Source organism: Eurytemora carolleeae, unplaced genomic scaffold, assembly GCF_000591075.1.
Source record: "Eurytemora carolleeae unplaced genomic scaffold, Eaff_2.0 scaffold322, whole genome shotgun sequence".
NCBI lineage: Eukaryota > Metazoa > Arthropoda > Copepoda > Calanoida > Temoridae > Eurytemora > Eurytemora carolleeae.
The window spans coordinates 40,206-51,245 of NW_019396223.1; the positions used below are offsets into that span (position 1 = coordinate 40,206).

General features: G+C 31.5%; 1 protein-coding gene across 2 annotated transcripts; it reads left to right on the forward strand.

Annotated features, from left to right (window-relative positions):
- Positions 1 to 1,655: 1,655 nt before the first annotated feature.
- Positions 1,656 to 10,916, forward strand: LOC111698612 (kelch-like protein diablo). 2 transcript variants are annotated; one of them, XM_023468984.1, is made up of 12 exons: positions 1,656 to 1,809; positions 2,035 to 2,095; positions 2,547 to 2,654; positions 3,474 to 3,548; positions 4,038 to 4,071; positions 5,962 to 6,030; positions 6,468 to 6,519; positions 7,217 to 7,351; positions 7,443 to 7,538; positions 7,936 to 8,043; positions 9,341 to 9,406; positions 10,122 to 10,916. In XM_023468984.1, exons 1-12 carry the CDS (start codon positions 1,751 to 1,753, stop codon positions 10,339 to 10,341), a joined length of 1,083 nt encoding a protein of 360 aa, XP_023324752.1. In that variant the 5' UTR covers positions 1,656 to 1,750; the 3' UTR covers positions 10,342 to 10,916. The 2 variants fall into 2 exon arrangements, with proteins under 2 accessions (XP_023324752.1, XP_023324754.1); XM_023468986.1 differs by having other exon boundaries at positions 9,370 to 9,406; positions 10,122 to 10,209.
- The last annotated feature ends 124 nt before the right edge of the window (positions 10,917 to 11,040 follow it).

An 11,040-nucleotide genomic window follows, 5' to 3' on the forward strand; every position in this document is an offset into this window, starting at 1 on the left:
CCCCCCCCCCTACATCAAATGTGCCAACTCCACCATCCCCTTTTGATCATTTATAAACCTTCCCTCGATTCAGCCGTTTTGGCGTTTATTGGTTACAAACAAACATGCAAAACCCACGTCAACTATAGATATAGATTCAGTAAATTTTATTTTTCTGACTGTTGATTAAAACATAAAAAAACGTGAAAACTCATTGTAAGTCAGTAAAGTATAATTATACTCCTCATATATAAATGGAAACCAGAATATATTCTGGCGGCTTACTGAATGGAAACCAGATTGATTTTATGTTATGCATAATCAAAACCGAATTTTTCATTCCAAAAATTGAAATTTTTTGACATACAGAATTTGCAGGATTTGTTTCTTGTCTATAATAATTAAAACTTAAAATATTCTGGCGTAGAATATGAAAACCAGAAATTTTCTGTTGAACTATTTTGGAATTCCAAAATTGAAATTTTTTCATAAATTATGAAAATCCGAGTTATTTGTCTGAAATGGAGACATTGGCTTGATAGGCCTGATTATTTGACAAACAAATTACAAATAATTTGAAAAGTACTTTTTAAGCTCTATGCACATAATAAATGAAAAATGCATTGACTTGATTGCTTTGATAGAACTTTGAATTTTAGTCTGAACTTAATCATTTTTATATCTAAGTAAAAAATGTCCTCCAAACATATTTTTAGATTAAATTTATAAAAAAAACTTATAATTCAAGATTTACAGCTCAGAAAAACTTGTAATATATAAGTATAAATATACAAGGATATCTAAGTATAGATATACAAAGCATAATGAAGAATTATTATTAAGTTTAGTTAGAAGAAGTTATAAAAGAATCTATAAAATAACATAATGATTAAATATGCAATTAGAAAAGAAAAGAATTGCATAATGGGCACAATTTGTTCTCTTTTAGTTGGGGCGAAATAATAAAAAAATAGATATGGCTGTAAAAAAAATTTAAAATATTTACAAAATATTTTGCCATGTCTTCTAGAAGTTTTACTGAGAAAGCTGTTTAAATATTCAGTGAAGATTAAACAGTTTGGAACTTGGAGTCCTCAGGGTCTGTATGCAATATCAAATATCTTGATAAGGACAAATGTATTATTTTTAAAGCTTCATTTCCATACTTCCATAAGGCTTTAATAGAACTTAGCACTTGCCTCAAACTTTGAATAGGCAATCCCTGTATCTTTGCAACTGGACGATTTGTCTTATTGGCCAAGCAGGGTGTATTGCTTCAAATATTCAAGGCCTGCTAAATGATATTGGAAGGATTGGAAAATTGAGATTTAGGCAAGGCTTGAGCTGCCTATTTATTTGTCCTATTACTGTAAATAAAAGTACACACAAAACAAAACAAAATTGAATATTAGCAAATTATAAAATAACTAGATAAAGTGCCCGGCATTGCTCGAAAAAAAAAATGAAAAAAAAGTTGAACAAAAAATCGATTTTTTAGCCTATGTCACACCCACATGCTACCCATGAGTATCCACAAAAAAAATTTCAGCCCATACGGTCCAGCCGTTGGGCCGGTTATAGGGACATAAATATGAATGTCTTGTTCTATTGTTTAGATTAAAAGAATCACAAAACTGTAACTAATGACAAATCCTGTTGTTAATTAAAGTTTTACAATCATTAATTAAAAGAATGAAACTGTGCACTTGAATAAAATTTTTGATTTCCAATATTTCTTTTGTTTTGAAGAATTGGACTTTACATAGAAGTGATGATTGTTCTGCGTACTGTACTGGCTTGCTTGTTCTTGGAGTTAGTATCAGGAAGCAGGTATAGTTTCAATGCATCGGAATTTTCATTTTAACTTTATGCTGCACTCATAAATAGTTGTTAAGAAGTTGGAATTTTAATTTCGATATTTGTTTGCAAATAAAGTAAAATTAAAACAGAAATAAACTATTATTGTAAATCAACTTGTTTTTTTGCTTCTCATATTGTTTAATAGATTAAAAAGGTTTTAGTTGTACTTCATAAATTTACGATGATTATTTTTAGGATGTTTAAGAAAATGAAGAAAATCTCCAAGCCAACATGGGATCAATTTACTAATAGACAGGAACAATTAAATATTTAAAAAAACTGTGCTGGATTGATAGACGACTTTGTATGTGAGGTCATTAACCTTTAAGTTTATTAGATTTTTAAAAGAGATCAGAGACTTAGTTTTCTCTTATATAGTACATTATGCTAAAAATTTATATACCAAAACAAATTTTTAAACAATTGGTAAAGTTGTATATTATATTGAAAAAATGCTTTAAAAAAAATCTGTGGTTCTAAGAAAGATTTTCGTTTAATGAAAACTTAAAGAAAATCGAAAAATCTCAAATTAATTTTTAACACATTTTAAGCAAATAAACCTTGAATTTTTAAGAAAAGACCCGAAAACAATGTCCTCCAATATTATTTGGAAAATTGACACTTTCTGCTCAATTGGGAATCCGGTATTTGATTTTTTAGAGCATATCATTAGATCTAATTCTATAGAACATTTATTGTTTACAAAGATTGTTGAGTCCAGCATCATAGAGTGTTCTGGAGCCTGTGCCAGGATGAAGGATACATGCAATGCTGTGCATTTTGAAGCTTCAAATAATACTTGCTCCTTTGCACAGGTGGGATAAAATGGTCTGATCTTTTGTGACTGTAGTAAATGCATTATGTGAAAAATGCATTATTTATATTGTATGCAGTGTGGGTCTAAAATTCTACTTCTAATATTCAGATTACATCATGAGATTTAACCCTAAATAATTGAATTTAAGAAGTGTCCGCTAGTGACAGCTAGAGATGCAAAAAAAAATTCTGCTCTTAGTCTTTTCCCGAAATGTCTGGCCATCCTCCTCATATTCGGCTAATTTTGAAAATAAAAATAAAATAATTTTTTGGATGTCCTTGTAGTTCGCCACTTTACAAGAAAGAACTATTTTTATGGATCTTGCTTTTTTTCTGATCCCTGTATTTAATTGAACTAGCTGTATATCTTGCTTTCTTTCTCGGAACTTTATATAGAATTGTTTATTCTTGACTAAGCAAAACACAATTTCCATGATATTTTCTTGTGGGCGGGGAGGGAGGGGGGAGGGAGAGCGATCATCTCCTTCCTCCCCCCTCCCCCCTCCTTGGCAGGGTGGGGGGAACGTTTTCCAAGCCCCCATCTTGTCCATAGCAGTCCAGTCCTTACAGCTGGTGGAGTAAAAAACCATTATCGTTGTACATGGCTTGTATACCCTTCGGATTAGACTCCTTTTTTCCGTTACACCAGGCTGAAGATGAAGTCTTGTTTTATTCTATGTACTTCCTTACTTCCCCTGTAGGATACGAGATGCGCAACTAAACACAGCGCTCCACCAAACTGTAATTATGGGACCGCATAAGATAGGTCTGCTCTTTTAGAAGAAAGTCAGCTGCAACTATTTATATCTTATTTAAAGTTGAGTTTACTGGAGGAGCCTCCTGAGGAGAAAGCACTTTCTGTGTTCATGAAAGCTCAAGCGTTCAAATCTCTGGTAAACAAATGAATTAAGAATATGAAAAATGTATCATTGTTGTAAACAGCAAATGCAAGCACTAGGGCCTAAGACAACTTAGTTCCGTGCAATTTTACAATAATTCCATGCACAAGTATATATTTTGTAATTCCTTTGAAAATTCGACTTAACACATCTCGTGTAAAGATTAATTTTTGTGTTATTGTTGGAACAATTTTAATCTTGTTGATAATTTAATGTAATATGGGTTAATAAAGGAAATGAGTTTTTGCCAACAAATTCGAAATTTAATTACTATATCTTTTCAAACTGATGTCGTAGACCTTTTATATTTCAAACTGTGAATTCTGTTAGATCAAATAATCTAAGTTTGACATATCAAAGGTTTAAACCATCAGGTTGGTAAGATAAAGGGATAAGAATATTTGAGTTTGTGACAAAAATTTAGATACTTTGTTAATATTTAAAGTAGTAAATTGCTTTAAAAAATATTTTGTTTCTTTTTAGGAACAAAAAGAAAGTTTTCTTCTAATTGGACAAGGTCATAATAAAGTTATTAAACTATTTAAAAATGTTTTTTTTTCTTTAATGACAAGCACCATACATATTAAACTAGTGAAACAAGTGACACACTTTTACTTATTTCATTGTTAATTGACATTTGTTTTTACAATATGTAACAATTCTTATTTATTTATTTATTTATTTTGCCCAAAATTATTGAATACATAAGATGATATTTATAAAAAATATTCAACTGGTATTTTAGCATATTTTCTTAGATTCAAGAACAATGACAAAAAAACACCTGTTTTTACATTTCTTCCTATGACAATATTAGTCCTTATTGTATGTAATGTACACAATAACAAAAACCAAAAATATCTTATTTTAATTAAATTAATTTCAATAAATGTACGAAAATAATGCATTTGGGGTAGGCATGGCTAGTGCGGCACGATTACAACCCAATATAGATTATCTAAAAAAATATTATTAATTATTAAAAAAAGTATTAAAATTAATATCAGTTTTTAATATTAATTAAATAAGGGAAACGGAAGTTCGTAGTAAATTTTGACTCCACTGCACTGGATACCACCAGATGGAATTCATTCTCATTGGTGGGGTTTGAAAAGTCAATTTTACAATTTAAAACTTTACTCCTTCCAGGGTGTTAGATCATTTCCCTAGAGGGATTCCTGGGGGGTTTATAATTTCAGATATCTCGAAAGGGGGGTTTTATAATTCCATTGTAGGGATTCACATATCCTTCCTGGGGGGTTTATAATTCCATTGTAGGGATTCAGATATCATTCCTGGGGGTTTATAATTTCAGATATCTTGAAAGGGGGGTTTAAAATTCCATTGTAGGGATTCATATATCCTTTCTGGGGGTTTATAATTCCATTGTAGGGATTCAGATATCATTCCTGGGGGTTTATAATTTCAGATATCTTGAAAGGGGGGTTTATAATTCCATTGTAGGGATTCATATATCCTTTCTGGGGGTTTATAATTCCATTGCAGGGATTCAGATATCATTCCTGGGGGTTTATAATTTCAGATATCTCGAAAGGGGGGTTTATAATTCCATTGTAGGGATTCACATATCCTTCCTGGGCGTTTATAATTCCATTGTAGTGATTCACCTACCCTTCCCTCAAGTGGAATGTTAAACTCCCTAGATGGATATCTTAATCCTTAATTCACCCTGCGGAATGTTTCAAATTGTGAATGGAGATTTTTCAAACACCTTCAGTAAAAAATGATATCCCTCTGGTGGTCTCCAGTGGAATTGAAATTTTACAACAAACTTCTTTGTATATATAAAGAACAAAAATTGTGTTGATATTTCTTTATTCATATGAATATATGTAAAATATAGATTTAATTTCTTCAATATTTGTATATCTTATTCCTTAATTCTTTTAAACTGTACCATTATAATTTTGTACAAATAAATAAATTAAAAAATTAAAAATGTTTAAATATGTTTAATGGCAACCAGATTTTCAATTTTATTCGTGTTTAAAGAGACTTTTTAAAGTTGTCAATATGTTTTCCATAAAGTGATAGATGTTATCAAGGTACTAATGCAAGAAAAGTTATTTCAGAAGTGTATGCATTTTTTGTACTGCAGTGTACTGTCTTTGGGTGGAGAAGTAAACACAAGACGGATGTCATAGCCTGACATGGAATCCATTTTCACAAAAATAATCTATGAAATATTCTGTTCATAGGAAACTATTATCTAAATTTTAAAGTTATCAAAATTAAATGCTTTTATCCTCCTCGGATACTAGACGACCACTGATGCATCTATTCTTGTTTACAATTTCCGCCCAGAGAGAACTGGTTTCAATATGTACGCAGAGTATTAATTTTCCTTGCATTAGTACCTTGGATACTATCAATGTTTATAACTTAGGGGTTGACTTGGTCCAATCATATCCATGTAATTTTACTTTGCCTGTAGATTTTTATTATACTACAGGAGGTAAGATGATATTTATTTTATAAATAAGCTTTCAAAATAACAAGAACTATCTATAAATGTCTTCATTGAATATTTAAAATTTGCGAAATAACATTGTTTTGAAATTTATTAACAGAACAAAAATAATATCAAAATGGTATAGTATTTTCATTTTCATTTTCCTACTCATGTCTCCTCTACCCACTGTTATATTGAGTTATATAAAAATAAGGTTTAAGGGTGGTGTTAGGGAACCCCGCCCCCCCCCCCTGCTTGGAAGAGGGTTAAGTAATATTAATGTTTTTCTCCCAAATTCATACTTTTGAAAATTGTTAATTGATATTAAAAATTCCTTTCTCCTCAAGACATTTTAATATCATTTTCTTAAAATTTAATTAATGAATTTGTTTCCAGTCTTGTGTTTTAATCTTTTTTTACTAGTCCACATCTAATTATAGGGATTGCAGTTCTCAACGGAAAAGTCTACATTTACAACCATAAAACCAATAAGTAAGTAATTCGTAAAATGGTAAGAATAAACCCTAATAAGAGGGAAAGGAGTATTGAAAATATTTTATGACAAAAGGGCAGGGATTCATCCAGAGGGGTGTGGGGTTTGGTGTGGTCACCATTTGTAACCATCTACAGGAGGGGGGGGGACATAGTGGGGTATTTTAGGAGGTCAGAGGGGGGGGGGGGCTGACTGCTTTTCTTAAAATGCATATGCCTTGTGTTTCCTGATGAGAATGGACAAGCAGGTACATGTATCTTTTATATCTTTCCATTTAAAAACAATGTATAATATAAGTTAGCTTGCATTCCTTTAAAATTATTCAATTCTTAATTATATTGGACATTGAACAGTTAACATTGTTATAGGCTTAAAAATTATTTTTTGATGAAGTTGGTCTTTAAGTTATTTTATACGCAAGAGAAATTTAAATCCTTAATTTTTGTTGATTTTATGCCTTCTCTTATTGTTAAGACCTGAGCTGGTTTCTTTTTAAACACTACGGCAACCAGATGGTGTCTCTGACTGTGTGCGTCCTAATTATTTATCATAAGATAAGAATATTACATGAGACATCTAGCGGCCAATCTGTTTTCCCTTAAAGTATGTCTTTAGGATCGACGATTCTTGTTCGTACATGGAACGCAAACTGCTGTTAACAAATAAGATTTCTAACATAACACTATTCTAATACAGGTGTTACCACCGTAGCATGGTGTTGTCTGGACCCTGGGATGAAATACCAGACTGTGTGACACCTGCTAGAAGTGCCCCCGATTTGACAACTGTTGGACCATATATTATGATGACCGGGGGCTATAATGGGGGTCTGTAAGTTCTTTATACTAGCATTCTGACTAAATGTTTAAGAATTCAATAGAAAATCACTTTGTAGGGAGTATAAGTCATTTTTACTTTTAAGCCTTGATAATATTGAGCGCTTTGATGGTACAACGTGGACAACCCTTAGCAAAAAACTAAGCCAAAGAACAGCTGATCACTGTGCTGTAGAAATAAGGTAATGTGTTTTTTCACTCAAATCCAAAATATGTAAAAATTATATTTGACAACTTGAAGCCAAACAATACTATGTTTACTTATTAATTAAGAGCTAACAGTTCTGCAAAATTGCAAAATTATTTTTGAATTTGTTTTCCAAATCACCAAAAAAGTAAGTTTGTTTAAGCTACAATTTCACTTTTTTTCGAATTACACTTCTTGTACAAATTTTCCAAAATATCCTATCTTGCAAGCAAGTATGCTTCTTATTTATCAAAGAAAAGTTACAATATGAGGAATTCTCTCACATGTTTTTCACAGTTAAAAGATACAAGAGACAGACAGGTAGGTTCTAAACCCGCCAACCCCCACACTAAAGAATCATAGGAAAAGGAATGTATTTTTGTTTGTTTAAGTTACACAGAAATGATTGTTCTTGGTGGTAATCAGCGGTGGGCAATGGTTGAGAAATATGATGTTGATGGAAATATGGTTGAAACACTACCAAACCTCAAGATAGGAAGGTAAACTCCAATACTTGACTTTTATTATTGAATTCAAAGATGCATATTATACATAGTTTTAATGTCAGACCCCCCACCCTGTATGCTTTCAGAATAATCCAAAAATACCCAATGTGGGAGATTGTCTTGTTTTATAATAGCTAAAATATATATAAATTATTCTTTTCTCCGTGCAAGAAGCCTTATAACTAACAAGAATATAGTTATAATTTTGAAATATTTAAATTATTTAGAAGTAGGGTTTGAATTTTCTTTCGGATCAATTTGGACCCGTAAAGACCTTACAGAATGATTCCTGTTAAGAATTATAAACCATTAGAACTACTGGAAATTAACAGGGGACCGAACAGGGGACCGAACAGGGGACCGAACAGGGGACCGAACAAAACAAATCTACCTTCTAAATGCTTCACTGTTCGTGACCTGTTGAAAAAAGTTCACGACTATTACAGAACATTTCCATATTGAATAATCATCCCAAAAACCTTTTTCAAAATGTCAGACCAAGACCTGCGTCATGGACTGCTTATAGATATGCTTCTATCTACCGATCTATTTTTTCTGGGCCAGCGTACATGTAATTTTGTGGGTGTGCTTTACAGCTGTTCTATCTGAGTGGACCATAGATTTTATTGGGAAATTTTAAATCAATGCATGTTGTACTTAAGTGAAGTGAAATTCAGGGTCCAAATCTGAATAAAGCTTTGTTGTATTGTGGGCCTCATGGAGTAAGCAGAAATGATATACCCTAGTTAAAATCTTGTAAATAAACCATTCTTTTTTATCTTATTGGGTTGCATCTTAGGTGTCTTATTTTGAAATTTTCGAAATGTGGTTCGACGTATTTGTACCTTAAAAATTGACTGAGATATTAAGAAATTTGATTAAAATTTAAAGTATTAAATAGTACCAAGGTTTATAATCTCCGACAATTTTTATGATAGAAAGATTTAAAATTTTACCAAGTTTCAAAAACTTGCAATGTTTTTCTACAATCCTTTGACATCTATTAACTTTACGAAAACCAAAGATAAATTTATACAATGTCTAACGTACTGCATGACACCCCAGCCATAAAATTACATCAAACCTTGACTATGATTTATCCATTCTATTTTATATCCATGGCCAGCATATTATCTATGGGGCAGATATATTTGAAAACCTGTTAAGATAGGTTCCACCATTAGCGATCAAAAGTATTTAATGGTTCATCATTCTCAACAGCTTCAGAAAAGGTTTCATAAGGCTTTTAAGGGTCCAAATTGATCAAGAAGAAAAATGGCACCCTGTTTAGAAGATACATTGGATGTGGTATTTTTCAAGGAGAAATCTACGCTGCAGGAGGAGGTGGCCATTCTAGGTATGGAATCAACAGATATTTTCTATTAATTGGAAAAATCAACATCAATCTATGTTTTGTTGAATTAATTGCTGAAAATGTGTTTTACAATAAAGCACTGCTTTTTTGTCAAGTAATAGGATTAGAAGCTGCACAACATTTGACAGCACTAATGACTTAGATATGTTGTTTTAATACTCGGAGAAAAATTACATTTTTTTGTATTTTTCATGATCTGAGAGTTACTTTTGAAAACATTTATTCCTGTTTCGAGGATTTTTGATAATGAAAAGGACATTTTCATATTTTCCAGGAATGTTCGAAAATCCAGCGCCAGCAAAAATTATTTTTAAAAAAACAAAATCAAAAATATTATGAAATATTAACTATATACGAATGCGTCGAAAAATAATCAATGACTACTGTTTGTAATATCTGAATGCTTTGTTTGGAATTAAATTGATTTGTTTACGATCCGAGTTAAATGTTGCATCATTCCGAATTTGTATGGACGCCTATACCCCCTTTCATTTTTCGCGAACACTCCCTTTAACCAGTTGTTAATAATTTAAGTCAAGTTATTCCAAATCTAAAGAAGAGAGCTTGACGGTAAATAGTGAGTAATAATAAGCTCATATTGAGATTGTCAAGTTGATAGTTAAGAGATCTTTCAAAGTTTCCAAGTTTTTTTTTCTTCATTTTGTTCTTTATTTTCCAAACTCAATCTTATTTTAAGTGTGGAAGTGTACAATTTTGAGAGCAGGACCTGGAGAATGATTTCCAGCTTCAAATCAGCTGTACAGTTCCCTAACTTGCATGTTTACAAGGGAAATCTCATCATGTTTGGTATTAGTAACACAATTGAGATCTTTAACGGAGAAACATGGGAGACTGCATCTGAGTCTCTTGGAAAGAACTTTACAAATGGTCTCTCAGTCAAAGTACCCTGCCATTGAGCATCTTGAATTTCGAACGCCAATTTCTTTCATTTGCTCTAAACTAACTAACACTGTCATCTCTTTCTATTCTGCTCTCCCAAGTAGCACTACAGGTTTTGAGAATTTTATCTAATATACAGGGTTACCAAGAGGGATATACAGGATGAAAGTTCAAAAGGCTGACTGTTGTCTGATTCAAAATAATTAGACAAAGAAATTCACAAGATAAAAGCTATTGATATCCATGAATTTGAGACGGTTAAATAAACTCGGATAACTCTTGTCCTTCATTATTAACCCTGTACCACTACCTGAGTGTACAGAAATACTTTAAAATATTACCTATAAATGTAAATTGCAGCCAAATGTACCTACTCCCATATAATCATGATATGTTACATGAAGCTTTAGAATAGCTTCGATTTAAATCATTTTTATGACTGTTTGCTGTAAATTTTACTACAAGCTGTGCTGTAAACTTAAGATTTAGAATTCAAAGAATTGTTAGCTTTTCAAAAAATCGACCTCCATAATGATCTTTAATTTGTTTTTAATTACTGAATGAGTTCTGATTTTTCAATTTTTCGCTTTAATAAAGGAATTGAGTCTTTGTCACAATCTCTGACTTTCTGATCCCTATATCTTTGCAACCCAAACTCGTAAACCTTTCAAACTATAAATGTTTTTTGACAAAACATTCTAAGTTTGAAATATCAA